The sequence below is a fragment of the Gallus gallus genome (assembly GCF_016699485.2).
Source record: "Gallus gallus isolate bGalGal1 chromosome 32 unlocalized genomic scaffold, bGalGal1.mat.broiler.GRCg7b 32_unloc6, whole genome shotgun sequence".
Taxonomy (NCBI): domain Eukaryota; kingdom Metazoa; phylum Chordata; class Aves; order Galliformes; family Phasianidae; genus Gallus; species Gallus gallus.
The window spans coordinates 22,923-48,590 of record NW_024095953.1 but is presented as its reverse complement, the minus strand read 5'-3'; the positions used below and the strand labels follow the sequence as shown (position 1 = coordinate 48,590).

The window sequence follows — 25,668 nt, the reverse complement described above, 5'->3', positions numbered from 1 at the left end:
TGTGACGTCATCGCCTTGCGCCCGGGTGAGGCGGCGGCCTCGAGGTTGTCCTGCTGTGCTCCGCAGTGCTCCAACGCCGCGGGGCGGCTCCGGGCGCCGCCTCAGCTTCTACAGGTGGGTGTTTTGGGGTGGGGGGGGGTCGGTTCATGTGCCGGGGCTAAGAGGGTGGGGGGCCGCGTGCCGCTCGCTCTGTGTTGGCCCCGTGGGGCCTTTGTGGTCCTCAGGGCCTCTGCCCGGGGGCAGGAGGTGCCCTGTGTCCCCCCTCTCCCCCCGCCATGGGCCGCCCACAACGGCCCCCCAGGGCCTTCGTCTGTCCCCTAGGTTTACACCCAGTCCCCATCCTCTAGTTCCCTCATTCTGACCACTTGAGTCCTTTTCCCCCCTTCCCCTCAGTGCCTTCCCTCCGTGTCCACCCATTTCCCATTCTGATCCCCAGGGTCCGTCCCCTCCCCTCCCCCCGTTCCCTCCCTAGTCCACTCTTCTGATCTCTGGTGTCCCCTGTCCCCCGCCCCACCCCCCACTCCCCTCTATTTTACTCCACAGGGCCTCCTGTCCTCCCTTCCCCCCCACCTCCTGACCCCTTTTTTCTGACTCCCAAAGTCCCCTGTACCTCCCCCTCTCCCTCCCCCCCCCCACCCCGTGCCCTCCTCCCTGTCCCCTGGTATCCAGTCCCCCATTTTGCCCCCCAGTCCCCTCCAGCCAGACCCCCTTTCTGTCCAATAGAATCCCCCCACAACCTCTGACTCTCCTGTCCCACCCCTCACTCCTCCCCCAGATGCTCTTTCTGCCTCTTAGAGACTCTGTTCACCCCTTTCCCACTTCAGACACTCTTTCAACACCTTAGAGACCCCATTCCTCCCTTCCCGCTCCAAAACCCCCCAAGATCTCCCCCAGACTCCCTTTCCACCCCATAGAAGCCCCTCACAACCCCCCAGCTTCCCCCTGCCACCCCCTCTCCACCCCCAGGCCCCTTTTCCTCTGAATAGAGACCCCACTCACCCTTTTTTTCCCAGACACAACCCCCCTGTCCGCTCCCAGACTCCCCTTTCTGCCCTACAGAAGCCCCATTGCCCCCCCCCCTCAACTCCCTAAGTTCCCCTCCACAATGCTCCACACCACCCCCAGTCCCCCGTTGTACCCACAGAAGCCTCTTTTCCCTCTTTTTCCACCCCACAACTCCCTCTCTTTGCCCCCAGACCTCTTTTCCACCCCATAGAAGCCCCCCAGAACCCCTCAGTTTCTCCCTTTCACGCCTCCCTCCACCTCCAGACCCCCTTTCCACCCCACAGAAGTCCCATTCACACCTTCCCTCCTAGATTCCCCGCAACCCTCCTCTCCACCCCGACTTTCCTTCCACCCCATGGAAGCCCCACTAACCCTTTTCTTCCCCCCCACAACCCCCCTGTCCAGCACTGGAGTCATCCAGAAGGAACTAGAGGTGTCCCAGAAGGGTCTTGGGGGTGGCCAGGGTGTCCCCAAGTGGATCTAGAGGGTCATTGGATTAATCCAGAAGGGTCTGGAGATGTCCTGGAGGGGTCTTGGGGTGTCCAGGGGGTCTCCCCCTTTTGACTAGCAGAGAGGTTAGGAATTTCCAAAAGGAAATGAATTCCTTAACTGAGGATCCTAGTAAGAGGAGCAGAACAGTTAGATCAATTTGTGGAGCCTAATTTCCTCTCAGGGATGGCAATGATGTTTCTCATGGGTATGTTGTTTACTGGAGAAGAAGGAGGTGCAATTCGGTGGGCAGCTGTGCAAGAGTGGGAAAGGAGTACAGAAGAAAGGTCGGGTCCTGTGGGGAGGTGGAGAGAGGAAGGATCCTGAGGATAAACTGTCCTGGTTATTGTCACTGTCTTTGTGACTGTTAACTGTTTGTGGTGTGAAAGTATTATTAAGAAGCTGTTATGGGACAAGGGGTGTCTAAGAAGATACCAGAAATGACTCCCTTGGGTTGTATTTTGGCTCACAGGAGAGACGTTGTGGGTGAGACAGAGGGAACATCAAATGAGAAACTGGGAAGAGATATGAAGTAGCGGGACCAGTTTTTCTAAGTGAGTATTCTAATCATGAGACCAAGTATTGGGTGTTTGTGGGAACTGGAGGGTGTTTGATTCGTGGGTTTTGAAGGGACCCCCATGAGCAGAACTTGGAATGAGAAAGGGAGCCAGGGCCGGAGACTGCTGCTGTAAACAGTGCTATTTGTGAAGGGGGGGTGGAGAGGACGGGGCACTGGAAATGAGAATAGCCTTCATCTGCAGAGATCTAGGAAACCCGAAATCCCAGTGCTAGATGATGCTGAAATATGATGTTAGTAGTTCATGTAACGATGAGAGTTTGGAAAGTGAAAAAGGTTTGGGAAAGACAAGGCTGAGGAAGGCAGAGATGAGCAAGGTGTAACAGGGATGTCAGGATTGAAGAGAGATGAGTGGTATGGAAGAACTGCCTGAGGAACAGAGATAGGGAGGAGATTGGGAAGAACAACAGCAGCTGCTACTGTTGCTGCAATAGAGCAGGGCCATAGGACCCAGAGGTCCCTTCAGGAAGAGGTGGGGGGAGGGGGGGGGCTGGAAGAGCCCAGGGAGGGCTCTGCCCCACAAACTGCAGGGAAATGGGACACTGGTGGAGAAATCCTATCAAGCTGAGTGAGAGGGAACGAGGGAACCATCTCTGATCACAGAAGCTGGATGATGGGAACCTGGGAAGTTTACCGTAGCAGATCCACTGTTTAAACTACAGCTAGGGGAGAAGGATAAAGAGGTTTATTTTCTGGTGGGTACGGGTGCCTCTTACCACCCGGAGATGGTTTTTGTAACAGTAGTAGGAGCTACTGCCCAACAAGAAAAAGCTTACCTTTTGGGATCAATTAAATATAGGCTGAGAAAATAAGTAGGAATACATAAATCCTTGTACATGCCAGGTTCTCCAAAACCGTTACCCTGGCAAGACTTATTAGAACAAATGGATGCAGAGATTAGATTCAATAAAACTGGAGCTAAGGGTCAAACAAGATTAACTGATGGCAAATTGTAAGTCTGGCTTTAATACAAACTGAGAAAAACAATGTTGTACCCCCAGAAGTTACAGAAATCTTAAATAAAGTATGCTTAGGAGTGTGGGTACCAGGGATGGCTGGTAGAGACAAACTGCAGCCCTAAGTTAAAAGCAAGAGCTAGTGCTAGCTCAGTCAGGGTAAAGCAGTGCCCTTTGAGGATATGCAACTGTAGAAGGATAAAAGAAAAACTAGGTAACTTTTGGATTTTGGATTACTAATTGAATGTGAATCCAAATACAGTACTCCAATCTTGCTGATGAAAAATTGGAGAGCAAGTGCTATAGTTTAGTACAAGATTTGAGGGCAAGGAATAGAATTGTTGAATGTATACAGTCTGTAGTGGCAAATCCATACACTTTATTAACTAAGTTAGGGAAGGAGTAGGTGGAGTTTACCTTCTGGATTTGAAGGATGCCTTTTCTGCCTGGTTTGGCCAAAGGAAGCCTAAGGTTATTTGCCTTTGAATAGGAGACCCCCAGAATGGGGAGAAAAGCGTCAGTTAACCTGGACAGTGTTACGCAGGGTTGTGAGAACAGCCCAATGATTTGTGAGAGCCAGTCGGCTTGTGAGCCCAAGACATGGGTTCCTCCATCCCAGGGTGGAACTTTACTGCAGCATGTGGGTGCCCAGTAAGCACAGAGGACTGTGTGCAGTGTACTGTGTGCAGTGTACTGTGAGTTTGATGCATTTCTTGGCTTAGATGGTTATCAAGTTTCTCAACAGAAAGCTCAACTGATCAAAGAGAAGGAAGGAAGCAATTTGCTGGGCTCCCAGGACACCAACGCAGAGCTACCTTCGAGCCGGCACTGTGTGACTGCATGGAGACTGTCTGTGCCAGTGGGCCAGACCTAAAGAAGGAACTACCAGATGATGCTGAGGATTCCTGCATTCATCGACAGAAGCAGTTTAGTGAGACAAAGGAACCGTAAGGCAGGATATGCAGTAACTGCTACTGAGCAGGTAATCAGAGTACAACCGTTACCTGTAGGGACTTCCACTAAGAGGTCTAAAATAGCCTTAAACGTATGGACAGATGCTAAATATGCATTTGGGGTGGCACACACTTATGGTACCATCTGGAAAGAGCAAGGAGTGCTCACACACAGGGAAAACAAATTGAGCACGGTGTATATCTACCAAAGAGCGTGGCTGTTATACACTGTGATGGACATCAGAAAGGTGACAGTGTCCAGGAAACTGGAAATATGATAGGGATCAGGTGGCAAAACAGGCAGTTGAAGGAAAAGAGATAGCAGAACTGGCTTTAATTCCAGATGGTAAACTTCAAATCTCTGAACCTGAGTCAGCCTGTGGAGCATTTTAGAGGGGACGGGAATCTAATTAATGATTTAGAAGGGAAGAGAGCTAGCTGACAGATGGGTGCGTACCCAGATGGACACGCTGTTGTGCCCTTTAGTACTTTATGGAAGTTGGTTCTAAGGGAACATATTGAAACATACTGAGGGGACAAACAGTAGAAAGTAATTGCGCAATCTAGTACCAGGAACAGGGTACAAGTGGGGCCTATTAGGAAAGGGAACCTTCCAGGGCAACAATGGCAAATTGTTTTTTGTTTGGAACTACCAGGAAAAAAGGAGGGTTTTGTTATATGCTAGTTGAAACCAATACCTTTCCAGGGTGGCCAGAAGCATTCCCTCTGCAAAGCCAAAGAAGTAGCCGAGGTATTGTTGCAGGAGATTATTCCAAGGTTTGGGGTTAGCGCAACAATATCCTCCAACCAGGGAGCTCCCTTGATTGTAAAGATTGTCCAACAGGGCAGAAATAGCTTTGGGAAACAGAGAAACTGGTTCTAGGAACAAGAGCCCAAGGCCTTGACAGCTTGATAAATCATATTTTACAAAGAGATTATGTGTATATATTAGATCTCTTTCAGACCCACCCCTGGAACCAAGCTGGGAAGGTCTGTTCCAGGTGCTGCTAACGTCCCACACAGCTGTCAAAGTTAAAGAACAAGCGCTGTGGATGCATTAGACTAGGGTCAGTAAGATTCCTTGAACACAATGGGAATCGAAGTCAGCTGGACCTTTAAAACTGCAAATCCAAAGACAGTAAATATGGGCTCTTGTAATAGTGAGAAATTTGATAAGTGCGGCTTTTGATGCAAATGCTTATGTAAAAAAAAAAAACCAAAAAGCTTTGCAAAGTATGCCAGTCTCAGTCATTGTGCAGTATGTGGCCAAGCCGATGATTTTAACTCTCCACTCCTTGGAATCCCTGATGCATTTAACTAGAAGGAGCACTGATGGCCATCGGTTGCTGTGTTATCCTGTGTGTGAAGGGACTGGTTCAACAACTGATCGAGACAGCACTACTGAAGCAAACAGCAAGGGAGCCACCACCACATTTGGATAAAATGATGGTGTGAGAGGAGATGGGGAATGAAGACAGCAAAGATGATATCTGTAAGATTGTACCATATAAAAGAATTGCAGAAATCAACAATGTAAGAAGAAGAAAAGGGGGGAATTGTAGGAATGGAATGTTGTTTCTGCATTAGGTACCGAAAATGGGGAATTGATCCGAAGAAGTAGAGCACAATGGATTTGTATTTTGTAACTTGTCCTTAGAAATAGCTGATGTGAAAAGGTAGAAATACTGGATATGTTAGTAGCGTATTTCAGAAGTATAGCTGCTGAATTATGTGATTAGTTCTTGCTTGCAAAACTGCAATAGTTTTTAAATGTTCCAGATAGTATAGGGATAGTACGATGGACTAGAAAGCATATTGTAGGGCTATTCTGTTTAGATAAGAGAACCTCAGCAAGAGAAAAACAGACTTGACCAACATCAAAGAAGCCAGGGCCTCTGCACAAGGTTGGATTGCCTCACTCTGTGGGTAGGTGCAACAGGCAGGCATGAAGATACTCCCCTCTATCCTCCTGCCAAGCTTGTCTCTATCCAAGGGCAAGCAGATGCCCAGAAACAGTGACTGAGTGTTGAATGAGCACACGTGAGCACACGTTAACTAATGAGTGACATGTGCTTAGCTAGCAACAAGTTATGTTGATCCAGTATCCGTACGTTTAGCTGAGCATCGGGAAGATTGTGAACCTGAAGTACTCAGCCAATGAGGAACCAATGAGGGGAGAAAGAGGTAAGCGTCGATAACAGGGAGTAAAAATGGAAGGCTGTTTTCTGTGTGCTCTCCTGCTTGCAGGAGGCCTGCCATTGCAGTTGTGCATAGAATCTGCTTTATCAGAGATACCGTCCTGATAAATTATTTGTATTTGCCTATTTCCAACGTGGCAAGCACACCCCCTTCAGGGCACATCTCATCCCACTGTTAGTCAGTCCTTGTAAGAAGCACCACGACAAATCCACCTGAAAAACACAGCCCTTCCATTGAGTAACAAAGAAAGCACTCTGCCCTTGCTCCTGACCCTCGTCCCTGCCCCCACCTGCCCTCACAGTACAGCCACCTTCTCTTGAGCAGGGTAAAGAGCAGTGAGAATTCATACTTGGTTATCCTGGCACAAAGAGTTTGTGGGCCACAAAGAGAAATCCCTGCATTCCAGAAAACAGAGACAAAAAGAGACAGACGGAGGAGTGCCTAATAAAGATGTGACGATGTTCTCAGCTGCGACTGGTGTTGCTGGATACAAGCAACCACACGAGGTTGAGCACGCTCTCCTCTCTCTATCCCAATCCAAGAAACACACAGAAGAGCTCAGTGCTCTCTTGCTTTCATTTCCTTCCATGAGCGATTTTAAATTGCACGTTGTTGTAGGCCGGCACAAGCTCTAGGGCCTAAAGGCACCGCCTGAGTGGCCAGCACAGCCCCGGGGACTAAAGCCCCCGGGGACTAAAGCCTCAGCCTGAGAGGCATGAGGTCCCTGTGGTCTAAAGCCACCACAAGAGAGGCCAGCACCGACCCCAGCGCCTAAAGCCACAGCCAGAGATGCCTAAACAGACCCCGGGGCCTGAAGCCGCAGGCAGGCAGGCCTGCACTGGCGCTGCATCCTGAAGACTCATCCTCAGCCTGAGAGGTCAGCACCAGCCCTGGGCCTACAGCCACAGCCAGAGGCAGAGAGGCCAGCACAGACCAGGGGCAGAAAGCCAGACTCATGGCATTGAGAGGCCAGCACCAGCTCCAGGGCCTAAAGCCACAGACACATCCAGTGAGTCTGGCACCAGCCCTGGGGCCTAAAGCCACAGCCACATAGGGCAGCACTGGCCCTGCAGCCTACAGCCACAGCCCAAAGGGCCAGCACATGCCCTGGGGCCTGAAGCCACTGCTAGAGAGGCCAGCACCGGCCCCAGGGCCTGAAGCCACAGCCCGAGATGCCTAAACCGACCCAGGGCCTGAAGCCACAGGCAGGAGGGCCTGCACCGTGCCGCTGCCTGAAGCCTCATCCCCAGCCTGAGATGCCGGCACCAGGGACAGAGAGCCCTAAAGCCACAGCCAGAGCCAGACAGGCCGGTACTGGCCTAGGGGCTAAAAGCCAGAGTCACGGCCTGGGAGGCTGGCACCAGCTCCAGGGCCTAAAGCCACAAACACAGACAGGGAGCCTGGCACCGGCACCAGGGCCTAAAGCCACAGCCCAAGAGGCCAGAACTGGCCCTGGGGCCTGAAGGCACATCCACAGCCTGACAGGCTGGCATCAGCCCCGAGGCCTAAAGCTACAGCCCGAAGGGCCAGCACATGCCCTGGGGCCCGAAGCCCCACTCAGCAAGGCCGGCATCGGCCCAAGGGCCTGAAGTCACAGCCCAAAAGGCTGGAAGCAGTCCTAGAATCATATCAGAGGATCATAGAATGGCCTGGGTTGAAAAGGACCACAATGATCATCCAGTTTCAACCCCCTGCTGTGGGCAGGGTTGCCAACCGCCAGACCAGGCTGCCCAGAGCCACATCCAGCCTGGCCTTGAATGCCTCCAGGGATGGGGCATCCACAGCCTACTTGGGCAACCTGTTCCAGTGCGTCATCACCCCCTGGGTGAAAAACTTCCTCCTCATATCTAACGTAAACCTCCCCTGTCTCTGTTTACAACCGTTCCCCCTTGTTCCATCACTGTCCACCCTTGTAAACAACCCTTCCCCCTCCTGTTTATACGCTCCCTTCAAGTACAGGAAGGACACCATGAGGTCTCTGCGGAGCCTTCTCTTCTCAAGCTGAACAAGCCCAGTTCCCTCAACCTTTTCCTCACAGGAGAGGTGCTCCAGCCCTCTGGCCATCTTAGTGGCCCTCCTCTGGACCTCCTCCAAGAACTCCACATCCTTCCTGTGCTGGGGGCCCCAGGCCTGGACGCAGTGCTCCACATGGGGCCTCACAAGAGCCGAGTAGAGCGGGACAATCCCCTCCCTCTCCCTCCTGGCCACCCCCAGGGACCTAAAGCCTCAGCCCCAGCTAGAGAGGCCAGCACTGACCCCAGGGCCTGAAGCCACAGCCTGACAGGCTGGAACCAGTCCACGGAGTTCAAGCTGTGTCTAAAGACACAGCCCCACCCTGAGTGGCCAGCACTGGCCCCAGGGCACACAGGGGTGCATTCCAATTGGTTTCTACTGATTCCTATTGGTCTCTATTCACCCCTATCAGTCCTTGCTGGTCTTTTCCAGACGCTGATGCATTCCTTTCACAAAAACGAGGTCCGACGACCCACTCGTTTTCGGGTTTGTTGCCCGTTTGTAAAATATTTTATGACATATACATATCAATCTACGTCTCTTTTTCCATCTCCCGAGTCACGCCTCCCCTGGTCAGCAAAGGGTCACTGCCGCAATGGAGTCATCCAAACTCAGAGGAATAGTACACATCCATTTATTGACAGCGTTCTTAACAACTGACAACAGCCCATTGGAGGTAACGTTGCCTAATGGGCTAATTACAATTCATAAGCCTTCGAGGTAACCAGCTGTAGGAAATGGGTGCTACGAAGACTCAAAGAATCCAAGAAGCCACGTCCTGGTGTCAGGTGCAGATCTTCAGCCTGATGGGTCGTCGGAGGTGGTGGTGTTCAGCTGACGACTCACGACGACAGTACAACTTATTTGTAAGTCCAAAGTGGTGGCACTCAGCCGCCTGCTGGCACTGCCCCACAGCTGTGCCTCTGCGCCCCTGGGGGCAGGAGCACAGGAGAGGCCCCTTCCGTGGGGACAGAGCCCTCTCGCCGCGCCCCACCGCGCAGCCCCGAGCTGGGAGGGGGGACTGAGAGGGGCGGTCAGATGGGCAGCAGCCCATCACAGACCACACGCAGGCTCCTGCTCGCAAAGTACGCCAGGGAAGCGTACATTGCCTGGGGCAGCACTCGCAGCAGGAGCCGATACAACAGCTCCTGGTCATAGTTCTGGGCGTACAGCACTGCACAGCCCAACACGGTAACGAGCAGCAGCTGGAGGCTGACAAAGATGAGGCAGATCATCCTGGGGGGCAAAAGAGGGCCAGGAATGAGGCGTTCCGACCCCACGGCAGCACAGCCCCACACAGCGCCAAAGGGGACACCCGGGAGCCGCGCCGGCTGCAGCGGGGTCCAGGCCATCAGCCCACTGCCGGGAGCCCGGCTGCTGCCGGCTGGGCACAGGGCAATGAGGGGATACTTACTTCATCCAGAAGGCGAGCCCACGTCTCCTCGCCCGCTCAGCCTTCTCCTGTAGGTGAAGATGGGGCAGGGGCACTGGTCAGGCCCTGCTGCACAGCCGGGGCTCGTGCAGGACAGTGGCAGCCCGGCAGCGCAGCAGCACAGCTGCAGCGCTGCAGGGAGCCCTGTCCCCCGAGGAGAACCTTGTCGGACAGGGTGAGGGTGCGCTGGGCTCTGCCCCTTACCAGCTCTGCTTCCACCAGCTCCGGCAGCACAGCCCCAGGCACGTGGGCTGCCTCCAGCTCCAGCTGATGCTGCTGCCTGTAGGGAACAAGGCCTGCTTGGAGGGTGCCGGCCTCTGTCAGCACGCGGGCTCCCCAGCAGTGCGTGCCCACCCCCGGGCTGGGGTCGGGCTGCTCTGTCACACCATGTGCCCAACTGAAACCCAAGCCCCAAGCCCAGCAGCACTGCAGTCTCGTTGCTGCCCCAGGTGCTGCAGAGGCCCAGAGCCACTCACCAGGCACCCTCCAGCTCCAGCTCCTCCCGCTCCTCTTGCAGGCGCTGTCTTTCCTGGCGCAGCACCTGGCAGACAAAAGCGTGAGTGCCCATGCCTGCTGCAGTTGCCCTCCAGGTCCCCACCTGGGGTCAGGCAGCCCCCATCCCCTCGCCCCTCCACGCTACCTCGATCTCCTCTGTCTCAGCCTTCAGCTGATCTTCCAGCTGGGCAATGAACTGCTTCTCCTGCAAAGACAATGGCTGTGCCATGTGGGGTGGCTGCGCTGGGCCCCACGGACCCGAGGGATGGGGACCAAGGTCCTCCCACAGAGCCAAAGCTGTGAGTGCACTGAGCTCTGAGGACGAGCCCCAGCTCCACCCTACCTGCTCCAGATCCTCCTTTCTGGCAGCTGTTCTTTCTGCCCGTATTTGCTGGGCATCCTGCAGGAAAGGGGAAGGGGAGCGGCCATCAGGGCACCGACGCTCTCACGAAGCTCCATCTGACAGCAGCTCCATGCCACACTCCCCTCCTGCCTCCTCCATGGAGGAGCTGCAGACCCACACGAGGGGACATCTGCTCACCTTCATCAAGGATTCCCTGGCCTCAGCCTTGCGCTTCTCCACGGCGCGCTCATGAGCCTGTGGGAGGGGAGAGGAGCGGCGTTGGCACCGAGGTGCTGCCAACAGCTTTGCATCCCGCCGGAGGTGCCCGGCCCTCTGCTGCCATGCCATGGGCAGGGTGCCCTCCAGCCGGCAGCTCGCCCCGCTGGCCCTTCTGTGTCTGTGCACCCAGAGCTCACCTGCAGCAGCTCCTCCAGCAGATTCACACGCTGCAGATCTGTTAATGTCCCGCTGGCAAACTGGGCCCGCATTGCTGCACCACTCGCACAGCTCCTCGCTGGACCAGAACCAACCGCAAAATGAGGCAGGCAGGTTCAGCGCTGACCCACTGCCCCTGCCCCACCCCAGGGCCTCTGTGAGGTCATCACATCATTGTGACATCACCCGCACAGGAGGGTCCTGGAAGATCATAGAACTGCAGGACGGCGTGGCTTGGGAGGTTCCTTAGTGATCACAGAACCATAGAATGGTTTGTGTTGGAAGAGTCCTGGAAGATGATAGAACCACAGGATGGTGTGGCTTGGAAGGGTCCTGGAAGATCATAGAATCACAGAATGGTTCTTTGAAACAGCTGTGAAGGATCTGTGAGCAAATCCGCCGTCAGTAGTTGGTGCCGCGGGAAGGCCTGAGGTCCGACCTTTCCTCCAACGGCTTCAGTGTAACATTGGAAAGACAGTGCTCACACCTGGTTTGTTCTATCTGCCAGGACGTCACTCAGCTGCGTTGCGACGGCGACGGCGCGCCCTCATTCATGCACGGCGTACAGCCGTCCGCGTGACGACGGCGCACGCGTGGCTGTGTATCCATAACAGCCGCGCTTCAGCGCGGCTGTCCCCTTTGGATGCTGCCATGGCGCGTCGTCCCACGCTGTGACGTCATCGCCTTGCGCCCGGGTGAGGCGGCGGCCTCGAGGTTGTCCTGCTGTGCTCCGCCAGTGCTCCAACGCCGCGGGGCGGCTCCGGGCGCCGCCTCAGCTTCTACAGGTGGGTGTTCGGGGTGGGGGGGTCGGTTCATGTGCCGGGGCTAAGAGGGTGGGGGGCCGCGTGCCGCTCGCTCTGTGTTGGCCCCGTGGGGCCTTTGTGGTCCTCAGGGCCTCTGCCCGGGGGCAGGAGGTGCCCTGTGTCCCCCCTCTCCCCCCGCCATGGGCCGCCCACAACGGCCCCCCAGGGCCTTCGTCTGTCCCCTAGGTTTACACCCAGTCCCCATCCTCTAGTTCCCTCATTCTGACCACTTGAGTCCTTTTCCCCCCTTCCCCCTCAGTGCCTTCCCTCCGTGTCCACCCATTTCCCTGATCCGCAGGCAGTCAGGCCTCCCCTGGCCCGTTCCCTCCCTAGTCTCATCCTCAGCCTGAGAGGTCAGCACCAGCCCTGGGCCTACAGCCACAGCCAGAGGCAGAGAGGCCAGCACAGACCAGGGGCAGAAAGCCAGACTCATGGCATTGAGAGGCCAGCACCAGCTCCAGGGCCTAAAGCCACAGACACATCCAGTGAGTCTGGCACCAGCCCTGGGGCCTAAAGCCACAGCCACATAGGGCAGCACTGGCCCTGCAGCCTACAGCCACAGCCCAAAGGGCCAGCACATGCCCTGGGGCCTGAAGCCACTGCTAGAGAGGCCAGCACCGGCCCCAGGGCCTGAAGCCACAGCCCGAGATGCCTAAACCGACCCAGGGCCTGAAGCCACAGGCAGGAGGGCCTGCACCGTGCCGCTGCCTGAAGCCTCATCCCCAGCCTGAGACTGCCGGCACCAGGGACAGAGAGCCCTAAAGCCACAGCCAGAGCCAGACAGGCCGGTACTGGCCTAGGGGCTAAAAGCCAGAGTCACGGCCTGGGAGGCTGGCACCAGCTCCAGGGCCTAAAGCCACAACACAGACAGGGAGCCTGGCACCGGCACCAGGGCCTAAAGCCACAGCCCAAGAGGCCAGAACTGGCCCTGGGGCCTGAAGGCACATCCACAGCCTGACAGGCTGGCATCAGCCCCGAGGCCTAAAGCTACAGCCCGAAGGGCCAGCACATGCCCTGGGGCCCGAAGCCCCACTCAGCAAGGCCGGCATCGGCCCAAGGGCCTGAAGTCACAGCCCAAAAGGCTGGAAGCAGTCCTAGAATCATATCAGAGGATCATAGAATGGCCTGGGTTGAAAAGGACCACAATGATCATCCAGTTTCAACCCCCTGCTGTGGGCAGGGTTGCCAACCGCCAGACCAGGCTGCCAGAGCCACATCCAGCCTGGCCTTGAATGCCTCCAGGGATGGGGCATCCACAGCCTACTTGGGCAACCTGTTCCAGTGCGTCATCACCCCCTGGGTGAAAAACTTCCTCCTCATATCTAACGTAAACCTCCCCTGTCTCTGTTTACAAACCGTTCCCCCTTGTTCCATCACTGTCCACCCTTGTAAACAACCCTTCCCCTCCTGTTTATACGCTCCCTTCAAGTACAGGAAGGACACCATGAGGTCTCTGCGGAGCCTTCTCTTCTCCAAGCTGAACAAGCCCAGTTCCCTCAACCTTTTCCTCACAGGAGAGGTGCTCCAGCCCTCTGGCCATCTTAGTGGCCCTCCTCTGGACCTGCTCCAAGAACTCCACATCCTTCCTGTGCTGGGGGCCCCAGGCCTGGACGCAGTGCTCCACATGGGGCCTCACAAGAGCCGAGTAGAGCGGGACAATCCCCTCCCCCTCCCTCCTGGCCACCCCCAAAGACCTAAAGCCTCAGCCCCAGCTAGAGAGGCCAGCACTGACCCCAGGGCCTGAAGCCACAGCCTGACAGGCTGGAACCAGTCCACGGAGTTCAAGCTGTGTCTAAAGACACAGCCCCACCCTGAGTGGCCAGCACTGGCCCCGGGGCACACAGGGGTGCATTCCAATTGGTTTCTACTGATTCCTATTGGTCTCTATTCACCCCTATCAGTCCTTGCTGGTCTTTTCCAGACGCTGATGCATTCCTTTCACAAAAACGAGGTCCGACGACCCACTCGTTTTCGGGTTTGTTGCCCGTTTGTAAAATATTTTATGACGTATACATATCAATCTACGTCTCTTTTTCCATCTCCCGAGTCGCGCCTCCCCTGGTCAGCAAAGGGTCACTGCCGCAATGGAGCCATCCAAACTCAGAGGAATAGTACACATCCATTTATTGACAGCGTTCTTAACAACTGACAACAGCCCATTGGAGGTAACGTTGCCTAATGGGCTAATTACAATTCATAAGCCTTCGAGGTAACCAGCTGTAGGAAATGGGTGCTACGAAGACTCAAAGAATCCAAGAAGCCACGTCCTGGTGTCAGGTGCAGATCTTCAGCCTGATGGGTCGTCGGAGGTGGTGGTGTTCAGCTGACGACTCACGACGACAGTACAACTTATTTGTAAGTCCAAAGTGGGGGCACTCAGCCGCATGCCGGCACTGCCCCACAGCTGTGCCTGTGCGCCCCTGGGGGCAGGAGCACAGGAGAGGGCCTTCCGTGGGGACAGAGCCCTCTCCCCGCGCCCCACCACGCAGCCCCGAGCTGGGAGGGGGGACTGAGAGGGGCGGTCAGATGGGCAGCAGCCCATCACAGACCACACGCAGGCTCCTGCTCGCAAAGTACGCCAGGGAAGCGTACATTGCCTGGGGCAGCACTCGCAGCAGGAGCCGATACAACAGCTCCTGGTCATAGTGCTGGGCGTACAGCACTGCACAGCCCAACACGGCAACGAGCAGCAGCTGGAGGCTGACAAAGATGAGGCAGATCATCCTGGGGGGCAAAAGAGGGCCAGGAATGAGGCGTTCCGACCCCACGGCAGCACAGCCCCACACAGCGCCAAAGGGGACACCCGGGAGCCGCACCGGCTGCAGCGGGGTCCAGGCCATCAGCCCACTGCCGGGAGCCCGGCTGCTGCTGGCTGGGCACAGGGCAATGAGGGGATACTCACTTCATCCAGAAGGCGAGCCCACGTCTCCTCGCCCGCTCAGCCTTCTCCTGTAGGTGAAGACGGGGCAGGGGTGCTGGTCAGGCCCTGCCGCACAGCCAGGGCTCGTGCAGGACAGTGGCAGCACAGCTGCAGCGCTGCAGGGAGCCCTGTCCCCGGGGACACCCTTGTCGGATGGGGTGAGGGTGCGCTGGGCTCTGCCCCTTACCAGCTCTGCCTCCACCAGCTCCGGCAGCACAGCCCCAGGCACGTGGGCTGCCTCCAGCTCCAGCTGATGCTGCTGCCTGTAGGGAACAAGGCCTGCTTGGAGGGTGCCGGCCTCTGTCAGCACGCGGGCTCCCCAGCAGTGTGTGCCCACCCCCGGGCTGGGGTCGGGCTGCTCTGTCACACCATATGCTGAACAGAACCCGAGCCCCAAGCCCAGCAGCACTGCAGTCCCGTTGCTGCCCCGGGTGCTGCAGAGGCCCAGTCCCACTCACCAGGCACCCTCCAGCTCCAGCTCCTCCCGCTCCTCTTGCAGGCGCTGTCTTTCCTGGCGCAGCACCTGGCAGACAAAAGTGTGAGTGCCCGTGCCCACTGCAGTCGCCCTCCAGGTCCCCACCTGGGGTCAGGCAGCCCCGATCCTCTCGCCCCTCCACAATACCTCGATCTCCTTTCTCTCAGCCTGCAGCTGCTCTTCCAGCTGGGCAATGAACTGCTTCTCCTGCAAAGACAACGGGTGTACCATGTGGGGCAGCTGCGCTGGGCCCCATGGACCCGAGGGACGGGGACCGAGGTCCTCCCGCAGAGCCAGAGCTGTGAGGACGCTGAGCTCTGAGGATGAGCCCCCGCTCCCCCCTACCTGCTCCAGATCCTCCTTCCTGGCAGCTGTTCTTTCTGCCCGTATTTGCTGGGCATCCTGCAGGAAAGGGGAAGGGGAGCGGCCATCAGGGCACCGACGCTCTCACGAAGCTCCATCTGACAGCAGCTCCATGCCACACTCCCCTCCTGCCTCCTCCATGGAGGAGCTGCAGACCCACACGAGGGGACATCTGCTCACCTTCATCAAGGATTCCCTGGCCTCAGCCTTGCGCTTCTCCACGGCGCGCTCATGAGCCTGTGGGAGGGGAGAGGAGCGGCGTTGGCACCGAGGTGCTGCCGGCAGCTCTGCATCCCGCCGGAGGTGCCCGGCCCTCTGCTGCCATGCCATGGGCAGGGTGCCCTCCAGCCGGCAGCTCGCCCCGCTGGCCCTTCTGTGTCTGTGCACCCAGAGCTCACCTGCAGCAGCTCCTCCAGCAGATTCACACGCTGCAGATCTGTTAATGTCCCGCTGACACACTGGGCCCGCATTGCTGCACCACTCGCACAGCTCCTCGCTGGACCAGAACCAACCGCAGAATGAGGCCGGCACGTTCAGCGCTGACCCACTGCCCCTGCCCCACCCCAGGGCCTCTGTGAGGTCATCACATCATTGTGACATCACCCGCACAGGAGGGTCCTGGAAGATCATAGAACCATAGGACGGTCCGTGTTGGAAGGGTCCTGGAAGATCATAGAACTGCAGGACGGCGTGGCTTGGGAGGTTCCTTAGTGATCACAGAACCATAGAATGGTTTGTGTTGCAAGAGTCCTGGAAGATGATAGAACCACAGGATGGTGTGGCTTGGAACGGTCCTGGAAGATCATAGAATCACAGAATGGTTCTTTGAAACAGCTGTGAAGGATCTGTGAGCAAATCCGCCGTCAGTAGTTGGTGCCGCGGGAAGGCCTGAGGTCCGACCTTTCCTCCAACGGCTTCAGCGTAACTTTGGAAAGACAGTGCTCACACCTGGTTTGTTCTATCTGCCAGGACGTCACTCAGCTGCGTTGCGACGGCGACGGCGCGCCCTCATTCATGGCACGGCGTACAGCCGTCCGCGTGACGACGGCGCACGCGTGGCTGTGTATCCATAACAGCCGCGCTTCAGCGCGGCTGTCCCCTTTGGATGCTGCCATGGCGCGTCGTCCCACGCTGTGACGTCATCGCCTTGCGCCCGGGTGAGGCGGCGGCCTCGAGGTTGTCCTGCTGTGCTCCGCAGTGCTCCAACGCCGCGGGGCGGCTCCGGGCGCCGCCTCAGCTTCTACAGGTGGGTGTTCCGAGGGGGGGGGGGTCGGTTCATGTGCCGGGGTTAAGAGGGTGGGGGGCCGCGTGCCGCTCGCTCTGTGTTGGCCCCGTGGGGCCTTTGTGGTCCTCAGGGCCTCTGCCCGGGGGCAGGAGGTGCCCTGTGTCCCCCCTCTCCCCCCGCCATGGGCCGCCCACAACGGCCTCCCAGGGCCTTTGTCTGTCCCCTAGGTTTACACCCAGTCCCCATCCTCTAGTTCCCTCATTCTGACCACTTGAGTCCTTTTCCCCCCTTCCCCTCAGTGCCTTCCCTCCGTGTCCACCCATTTCCCATTCTGATCCCCAGGGTCCGTCCCCTCCCCTCCCCCCGTTCCCTCCCTAGTCCACTATTCTGATCTCTGGTGTCCCCTGTCCCCCGCCCCACCCCCCACTCCCCTCTCTTTTACTCCACAGGGCCTCCTGTCCTCCCTTCCCCCCCACCTCCTGACCCCTTTTTTCTGACTCCTAAAGTCCCCTGTACCTCCCCCTCTCCCTCCCCCCCCCACCCCGTGCCCTCCTCCCTGTCCCCTGGTGTCCATTCCCCCATTTTGACCCCCAGTCCCCTCCAGCCAGACCCCCTTTCTGTCCAATAGAATCCCCCCACAACCTCTGACTCTCCTGTCCCACCCCTCACTCCTCCCCCAGATGCTCTTTCTGCCTCTTAGAGACTCTGTTCACCCCTTTCCCACTTCAGACACTCTTTCAACACCTTAGAGACCCCATTCCTCCCTTCCCGCTCCAAAACCCCCCAAGATCTCCCCCAGACTCCCTTTCCACCCCATAGAAGCCCCCTTTCTCCCCTCTCAACCCCCCTACACAATGTCCCCGTCTACTGCCAGACCCCCTTTCCGCCCTGTGGAAGCCCCACTCACCCCTTTTTCCCCCCCCATAACTCCTGTCAGCCCCCAGACCCCCTTTCCACCCCATAGAAGCCCCTCACAACCCCCCAGCTTCCCCCTGCCACCCCCTCTCCACCCCCAGGCCCCTTTTCCTCTGAATAGAGACCCCACTCACCCCTTTTTCCCCAGACACAACCCCCCTGTCCGCTCCCAGACTCCCCTTTCTGCCCTACAGAAGCCCCATTGCCCCCCCCCCTCAACTCCCTACGTTCCCCTCCACAGTGCTCCACACCACCCCCAGTCCTCCCTTCTACCCACAGAAGCCTCTTTCCCCTCTTTTTCCACCCCACAACTCCCTCTCTTTGCCCCCAGACCTCTTTTCCACCCCATAGAAGCCCCCCAGAACCCCTCAGTTTCTCCCTTTCACGCCTCCCTCCACCTCCAGACCCCCTTTCCACCCCACAGAAGTCCCATTCACACCTTCCCTCCTAGATTCCCCGCAACCCTCCTCTCCACCCTGACTTTCCTTCCACCCCATAGAAGCCCCACTAACCCTTTTCTTCCCCCCCGCAACCCCCCTGTCCAGCACTGGAGTCATCCAGAAGGAACTAGAGGTGTCCCAGAAGGGTCTTGGTGGTGGCCAGGGTGTCCCCAAGTGGATCTAGAGGGTCATTGGATTAATCCAGAAGGGTCTGGAGATGTCCTGGAGGGGTCTTGGGGTGTCCAGGGGGTCTCCCCCTTTTGACTAGCAGACAGGTCCAGCACTGGAGTCATCCAGAAGGAACTAGAGGTGTCTCAGAAGGGTCTTGGGGTGGCCAGGGGGTCTCCCCCTTTTGACTAGCAGAAAGGCTAGGAGTTTCCAAAAGGAAATGAATTCCTTAACTGAGGATCCTATAAGAGGAGCAGAACAGTTAGATCAATTTGTGGAGCCTGATTTCCTCTCAGGGATGGCAATGATGTTTCTCATGGGTATGTTGTTTACTGGTGAAGAAGGAGGTGCAATTAGGTGGGCAGCTGTGCAAGAGTGGGAAAGGAGTACAGAAGAAAGGTCGGGTCCTGTGGGGAGGTGGAGAGAGGAAGGATCCTGAGGATAAACTGTCCTGGTTATTGTCACTGTCTTTGTGACTGTTAACTGTTTGTGGTGTGAAAGTATTATTAAGAAGCTGTTATGGGACAAGGGGTGTCTAAGAAGATACCAGAAATGACTCCCTGGGTTGTATTTTGGCTCACAGGAGAGACGTTGTGGGTGAGACAGAGGGAACATCAAATGAGAAACTGGGAAGAGATATGAAGTAGCGGGACCAGTTTTTCTAAGTGAGTATTCTAATCATGAGACCAAGTATTGGGTGTTTGTGGGAACTGGAGGGTGTTTGATTCGTGGGTTTTGAAGGGACCCCCATGAGCAGAACTTGGAATGAGAAAGGGAGCCAGGGCCGGAGACTGCTGCTGTAAACAGTGCTATTTGTGAAGGGGGGGTGGAGAGGACGGGGCACTGGAAATGAGAATAGCCTTCATCTGCAGAGATCTAGGAAACCCGAAATCCCAGTGCTAGATGATGCTGAAATATGATGTTAGTAGTTCATGTAACGATGAGAGTTTGGAAAGTGAAAAAGGTTTGGGAAAGACAAGGCTGAGGAAGGCAGAGATGAGCAAGGTGTAACAGGGATGTCAGGATTGAAGAGAGATGAGTGGTATGGAAGAACTGACTGAGGAACAGAGATAGGGAGGAGATTGGGAAGAACAACAGCAGCTGCTACTGTTGCTGCAATAGAGCAGGGCCATAGGACCCAGAGGTCCCTTCAGGAAGAGGTGGGGGGAGGGGGGGGGCTGGAAGAGCCCAGGGAGGGCTCTGCCCCACAAACTGCAGGGAAATGGGACACTGGTGGAGAAATCCTATCAAGCTGAGTGAGAGGGAACCATCTCTGATCACAGAAGCTGGATGATGGGAACCTGGGAAGTTTACCGTAGCAGATCCACTGTTTAAACTACAGCTAGGGGAGAAGGATAAAGAGGTTTATTTTCTGGTGGGTACGGGTGCCTCTTACCACCCGTAGATGGTTTTTGTAACAGTAGTAGGAGCTAGTGCCCAACAAGAAAAAGCTTACCTTTTGGGATCAATTAAATATAGGCTGAGAAAATAAGTAGGAATACATAAATCCTTGTACAATGCCAGGTTCTCCAAAACCGTTACCCTGGCAAGACTTATTAGAACAAATGGATGCAGAGATTAGATTCAATAAAACTGGAGCTAAGGGTCAAACAAGATTAACTGATGGAAAATTGTAAGTCTGGCTTTAATACAAACTGAGAAAAACAATGTTGTACCCCCAGAAGTTACAGAAATCTTAAATAAAGTATGCTTAGGAGTGTGGGTACCAGGGATGGCTGGTAGAGACAAACTGCAGCCCTAAGTTAAAAGCAAGAGCTAGTGCTAGCTCAGTCAGGGTAAAGCAGTGCCCTTTGAGGATATGCAACTGTAGAAGGATAAAAGAAAAACTAGGTAACTTTTGGATTTTGGATTACTAATTGAATGTGAATCCAAATACAGTACTCCAATCTTGCTGATGAAAAATTGGAGAGCAAGTGCTATAGTTTAGTACAAGATTTGAGGGCAAGGAATAGAATTGTTGAATGTATACAGTCTGTAGTGGCAAATCCATACACTTTATTAACTAAGTTAGGGAATGAGTAGGTGGAGTTTACCTTCTGGATTTGAAGGATGCCTTTTCTGCCTGGTTTGGCCAAAGGAAGCCTAAGGTTATTTGCCTTTGAATAGGAGACCCCCAGAATGGGGAGAAAAGCGTCAGTTAACCTGGACAGTGTTACGCAGGGTTGTGAGAACAGCCCAATGATTTGTGAGAGCCAGTCGGCTTGTGAGCCCAAGACATGGGTTCCTCCATCCCAGGGTGGAACTTTACTGCAGCATGTGGGTGCCCAGTAAGCACAGAGGACTGTGTGCAGTGTACTGTGCTGTGAGTTTGATGCATTTCTTGGCTTAGATGGTTATCAAGTTTCTCAACAGAAAGCTCAACTGATCAAAGAGAAGGAAGGAAGCAATTTGCTGGGCTCCCAGGACACCAACGCAGAGCTACCTTCGAGCCGGCACTGTGTGACTGCATGGAGACTGTCTGTGCCAGTGGGCCAGACCTAAAGAAGGAACTACCAGATGATGCTGAGGATTCCTGCATTCATCGACAGAAGCAGTTTAGTGAGACAAAGGAACCGTAAGGCAGGATATGCAGTAACTGCTACTGAGCAGGTAATCAGAGTACAACCGTTACCTGTAGGGACTTCCACTAAGAGGTCTAAAATAGCCTTAAACGTATGGACAGATGCTAAATATGCATTTGGGGTGGCACACACTTATGGTACCATCTGGAAAGAGCAAGGAGTGCTCACACACAGGGAAAACAAATTGAGCACGGTGTATATCTACCAAAGAGCGTGGCTGTTATACACTGTGATGGACATCAGAAAGGTGACAGTGTCCAGGAAACTGGAAATATGATAGGGATCAGGTGGCAAAACAGGCAGTTGAAGGAAAAGAGATAGCAGAACTGGCTTTAATTCCAGATGGTAAACTTCAAATCTCTGAACCTGAGTCAGCCTGTGGAGCACTTTTAGAGGGGACGGGAATCTAATTAATGATTTAGAAGGGAAGAGAGCTAGCTGACAGATGGGTGCGTACCCAGATGGACACGCTGTTGTGCCCTTTAGTACTTTATGGAAGTTGGTTCTAAGGGAACATATTGAAACATACTGAGGGGACAAACAGTAGAAAGTAATTGCGCAATCTAGTACCAGGAACAGGGTACAAGTGGGGCCTATTAGGAAAGGGAACCTTCCAGGGCAACAATGGCAAATTGTTTTTTGTTTGGAACTACCAGGAAAAAAGGAGGGTTTTGTTATATGCTAGTTGAAACCAATACCTTTCCAGGGTGGCCAGAAGCATTCCCTCTGCAAAGCCAAAGAAGTAGCCGAGGTATTGTTGCAGGAGATTATTCCAAGGTTTGGGGTTAGTGCAACAATATCCTCCAACCAGGGAGCTCCCTTGATTGTAAAGATTGTCCAACAGGGCAGAAATAGCTTTGGGAAACAGAGAAACTGGTTCTAGGAACAAGAGCCCAAGGCCTTGACAGCTTGATAAATCATATTTTACAAAGAGATTATGTGTATATATTAGATCTCTTTCAGACCCACCCCTGGAACCAAGCTGGGAAGGTCTGTTCCAGGTGCTGCTAACGTCCCACACAGCTGTCAAAGTTAAAGAACAAGCGCTGTGGATGCATTAGACTAGGGTCAGTAAGATTCCTTGAACACAATGGGAATCGAAGTCAGCTGGACCTTTAAAACTGCAAATCCAAAGACAGTAAATATGGGCTCTTGTAATAGTGAGAAATTTGATAAGTGCGGCTTTTGATGCAAATGCTTATGTAAAAAAAAAAACCAAAAAGCTTTGCAAAGTATGCCAGTCTCAGTCATTGTGCAGTATGTGGCCAAGCCGATGATTTTAACTCTCCACTCCTTGGAATCCCTGATGCATTTAACTAGAAGGAGCACTGATGGCCATCGGTTGCTGTGTTATCCTGTGTGTGAAGGGGCTGGTTCAACAACTGATCGAGACAGCACTACTTGAAGCAAACAGCAAGGGAGCCACCACCACATTTGGATAAAATGATGGTGTGAGAGGAGATGGGGAATTGTGGAGAGCCTGTACACAGAGTGGCTACGTGACAAGGGCCACGATGGAATGCCACTCGTGAAACAATAAAAGAAAGTATGTAACTAGAGGCAAGGACGGCTACTCGGGTAGATGGAAAACAGGATGCATATCTACAGCAATGAAGAAACAGTAACCGCAAGGCTAACCACAAAGGTCAAGATGAAGTAATGCATAATCCGCCAATCCTGAGCTATGCTTTTGCAATATGTATAAGCTCATTACCTACTGTATAAATACAATACCAATGTGCCTAATAAATGAGACCTGTTGATCATGACAGCTTGAGACTCGTCTCCCGCGGTTATTTTCCGACAAATGGTGACCCCGACGTGATACAGACCGGGGAACTTTGGCTGCCACGAACGGAGACTGCGTTGGGTTCGGGTCCCGCAGCTAGACGGACGGCGAAAGAGTGAAATATTGGACTCCGTGCCTTGGGCGACCACAGCGGTGGGCTTCGACCGATACGTGCTGCCGAAGCTTGGGGGGCTGCAACAGCGCTGACGTAGGTAAGGATGGACAGGCAAGCAGCATATGATTTATTCACTGCCTTTCTGAGAAAGAGGCAATTCCGGGGGGTAGACTTAGAGAAGGAGCTTCCTGCCCTGCTGAGTCATGCAGTATCACACGGGTTTTTCGCTGACCCTCACTCGGTACACACGCTAGATGAGTGGCGACGGTATGGGGATAAGCTTTGGGAGTTGGTGTTGGAAGATGACAAGGTAGCAAAAAGGATGAGTAAGTTGTGGAAGGCAGTGCATAACGAGTTGTTGATGGGTCAGGCGGAGAAGAGGGCTGCGCAGGGAGCGCAGGCAGCTCAAGAAAAGAACAAAGATTATGGGTTGATCTGGGATAACACTCCAAACCCCCCCTCCTTTCGCATGGTTATGCTACCCGCTGCTCCCCCCGCATCCGCAAATGGAGTGCAGGCTCAGTCAACCGCAGAGCCTGTGGAGGCACCCCCGCGTCGGGTTTTAGGGCCATCAGCATTAGATGGTTCCGGGTCGGTTCCCGGTGCCGAGTCTGACCTTGCGGAGGCTATAGCCAGGGAGAGACGGGAGTTGTGGACCACGTTAGCAAAACATGGGATGGAGGACGGAGATAATGAGCTTGTGCAGGCAGTGACTGAAAATCTTGTGTTCCCAGTTGTCTATACTCCCACGCAGCAGGGCGGGTTACAAGCAGAAATTCGAACTTTAGATTGGAAAATGCTGTCCCAACTACGGGCTACAGTGGGGACATATGGGGTAACCAGTGAGCCGGCTAGACAGATGATGGAATATTTATTCAGTGCGCATATACTACTCCCGGCCGATATTAGAGGCATAGCTAGATTAATTTACACCCCCCATCAACTAATATTGTTTAACGCACACTGGCAGCAGGAAGCTGCAATATCGGCAGCAGTGCAGAGGGGTCCGGGAGACCCTCTGGCAGGCATAACAATAGAACAGTTGATGGGTCTCGGGGCATGGACTCGGATAGAGGCACAGGCAATTTCGGGACCTGATGTTTCCCGAGAAATAATGGCTGTAGCCAGACGGGCTATGGACAAGATAAAGGCTCCTGGAGGTACACCTATTTACATGGGGATACGACAGGGGCGGGAAGAGCCGTTGGGTGATTTTGTGGATAAGGTTATGGATGCGATTAAAAAGGCTAGCGTACCAGAGTACATGCAGGGGGCATTGCTTAAGCAGTGTGTGCTTCAGAATGGGAACTCGAATACTCGGTCCCTTGTCAATACCCTGCCTGGGGATTGGTCGATCCCGGAGCTACTGGAAAAGGCCGCTACGGTCCCCTCGGGGACCCAGGCTTTCCTAGTGAATGCCCTGCAGAAGATTGGGGATGGGTTACGGGAGCAGGCCAGAGCATTGCAGGAACAATCAAGGTCAGCTCAGACCCAGGTGTTAGCAGCCCTTGCGCCCCTCCAAGCTACCGTCTCCACTGGCCCCCACCCGCGCGGCAACCCCCGCATGAAGTGCTTTCGCTGTGGGAATGTCGGACACATCCGTGGGTAGGTGCAACAGGCAGGCATCAAGATACTCCCCTCTATCCTCCTGCCAAGCTTGTCTCTATCCAAGGGCAAGCAGATGCCCAGAAACAGTGACTGAGTGTTGAATGAGCACACGTGAGCACACGTTAACTAATGAGTGACATGTGCTTAGCTAGCAACAAGTTATGTTGATCCAGTATCCGTACGTTTAGCTGAGCATCGGGAAGATTGTGAACCTGAAGTACTCAGCCAATGAGGAACCAATGAGGGGAGAAAGAGGTAAGCGTCGATAACAGGGAGTAAAAATGGAAGGCTGTTTTCTGTGTGCTCTCCTGCTTGCAGGAGGCCTGCCATTGCAGTTGTGCATAGAATCTGCTTTATCAGAGATACCGTCCTGATAAATTATTTGTATTTGCCTATTTCCAACGTGGCAAGCACACCCCCTTCAGGGCACATCTCATCCCACTGTTAGTCAGTCCTTGTAAGAAGCACCACGACAAATCCACCTGAAAAACACAGCCCTTCCATTGAGTAACAAAGAAAGCACTCTGCCCTTGCTCCTGACCCTCGTCCCTGCCCCCACCTGCCCTCACAGTACAGCCACCTTCTCTTGAGCAGGGTAAAGAGCAGTGAGAATTCATACTTGGTTATCCTGGCACAAAGAGTTTGTGGGCCACAAAGAGAAATGCCTGCATTCCAGAAAACAGAGACAAAAAGAGACAGTCGGAGGAGTGCCTAATAAAGATGTGATGATGTTCTCAGCTGCGACTGGTGTTGCTGGATACAAGCAACCACACGAGGGAGGCTGAGCACGCTCTCCTGTCTCTATCCCAATCCAAGAAACACACAGAAGAGCTCAGTGCTCTCTTGCTTTCATTTCCTTCCATGAGCCATTTTAAATGCACGTTGTTCTAGGCCGGCACAAGCTCTAGGGCCTAAAGGCACCGCCTGAGTGGCCAGCACAGCCCCGGGGACTAAAGCCACCGGGGACTAAAGCCCCCGGGGACTAAAGCCTCAGCCAGAGAGGCATGAGGTCCCTGTGGTCTAAAGCCACCACAAGAGAGGCCAGCACCGACCCCAGCGCCTAAAGCCACAGCCAGAGATGCCTAAACAGACCCCGGGGCCTGAAGCCGCAGGCAGGCAGGCCTGCACTGGCACTGCATCCTGAAGACTCATCCTCAGCCTGAGAGGTCAGCACCAGCCCTGGGCCTACAGCCACAGCCAGAGGCAGAGAGGCCAGCACAGCCCGGGGGCAGAAAGCCAGACTCATGGCATTGAGAGGCCAGCACCAGCTCCAGGGCCTAAAGCCACAGACACATCCAGTGAGTCTGGCACCAGCCCTGGGGCCTAAAGCCACAGCCACATAGGGCAGCACTGGCCCTGCAGCCTACA

The 25,668-nt window shown here is 54.7% G+C and overlaps 2 protein-coding genes and 2 long non-coding RNA genes across 8 annotated transcripts; 2 read left to right on the top strand and 2 right to left on the bottom strand.

Moving 5' to 3' along the window:
- Positions 1 to 12: 12 nt before the first annotated feature.
- On the top strand, positions 13 to 12,378 carry LOC121108706. 3 transcript variants are annotated; one of them, XR_005843374.2, is made up of 4 exons: positions 13 to 114; positions 1,967 to 2,048; positions 3,773 to 7,056; positions 12,054 to 12,378. It is a non-coding gene; the product is annotated as an uncharacterized LOC121108706 (long non-coding RNA). The 3 variants fall into 3 exon arrangements; XR_005843372.2 differs by lacking the exon at positions 12,054 to 12,378 and having other exon boundaries at positions 3,762 to 5,347; XR_005843373.2 differs by lacking the exon at positions 12,054 to 12,378 and having other exon boundaries at positions 3,750 to 5,347.
- LOC121108704 (apical junction molecule-like) lies at positions 8,811 to 11,570 on the bottom strand. Of its 2 annotated transcripts, none has more exons than XM_046906028.1 (8): positions 11,385 to 11,570; positions 10,879 to 11,230; positions 10,661 to 10,717; positions 10,265 to 10,519; positions 10,101 to 10,165; positions 9,829 to 9,904; positions 9,607 to 9,653; positions 8,811 to 9,428 (listed from the first exon to the last, which is right to left on the bottom strand). In XM_046906028.1, exons 2-8 carry the CDS (start codon positions 10,948 to 10,950, stop codon positions 9,227 to 9,229), a joined length of 774 nt encoding a protein of 257 aa, XP_046761984.1. In that variant the 5' UTR covers positions 10,951 to 11,230; positions 11,385 to 11,570; the 3' UTR covers positions 8,811 to 9,226. The 2 variants fall into 2 exon arrangements, with proteins under 2 accessions (XP_046761984.1, XP_040512737.1); XM_040656803.2 differs by lacking the exon at positions 11,385 to 11,570 and having other exon boundaries at positions 10,265 to 10,324; positions 10,463 to 10,519; positions 10,879 to 11,211.
- Positions 12,379 to 13,806: 1,428 nt separating the features above from the next.
- On the top strand, positions 13,807 to 22,097 carry LOC112531364. 2 transcript variants are annotated; one of them, XR_005843375.2, is made up of 4 exons: positions 13,807 to 14,055; positions 15,120 to 16,704; positions 18,790 to 18,871; positions 20,580 to 22,097. It is a non-coding gene; the product is annotated as an uncharacterized LOC112531364 (long non-coding RNA). The 2 variants fall into 2 exon arrangements; XR_005843377.2 differs by having other exon boundaries at positions 20,569 to 22,097.
- On the bottom strand, positions 14,156 to 16,581 carry LOC121108705 (trichohyalin-like). The gene is made up of 8 exons (XM_040656804.2): positions 15,857 to 16,581; positions 15,639 to 15,695; positions 15,441 to 15,497; positions 15,243 to 15,302; positions 15,079 to 15,143; positions 14,808 to 14,883; positions 14,603 to 14,649; positions 14,156 to 14,424 (listed from the first exon to the last, which is right to left on the bottom strand). The coding sequence occupies exons 1-8, from the start codon at positions 15,926 to 15,928 to the stop codon at positions 14,223 to 14,225; spliced, it is 636 nt and encodes a 211-aa protein (XP_040512738.1). The 5' UTR covers positions 15,929 to 16,581; the 3' UTR covers positions 14,156 to 14,222.
- Positions 22,098 to 25,668: the final 3,571 nt, after the last annotated feature.

Coding starts and splice junctions, on each gene's coding strand:
- LOC121108704 (XM_046906028.1), bottom strand. CDS start 10,950: ATGCGGGCCCAGTTTGCCAGCGGGACATTAACAGATCTGCAGCGTGTG. Junction 10,520..10,660: donor CCAGGGAATCCTTGATGAAG/GTGAGCAGATGT, acceptor CCTTTCCTGCAG/GATGCCCAGCAAATACGGGC. Junction 9,429..9,606: donor GGGCTCGCCTTCTGGATGAA/GTAAGTATCCCC, acceptor TTTGCCCCCCAG/GATGATCTGCCTCATCTTTG.
- LOC121108705 (XM_040656804.2), bottom strand. CDS start 15,928: ATGCGGGCCCAGTGTGTCAGCGGGACATTAACAGATCTGCAGCGTGTG. Junction 15,144..15,242: donor CTGAGAGAAAGGAGATCGAG/GTATTGTGGAGG, acceptor TTTGTCTGCCAG/GTGCTGCGCCAGGAAAGACA. Junction 14,884..15,078: donor CTGGAGCTGGAGGGTGCCTG/GTGAGTGGGACT, acceptor TGTTCCCTACAG/GCAGCAGCATCAGCTGGAGC.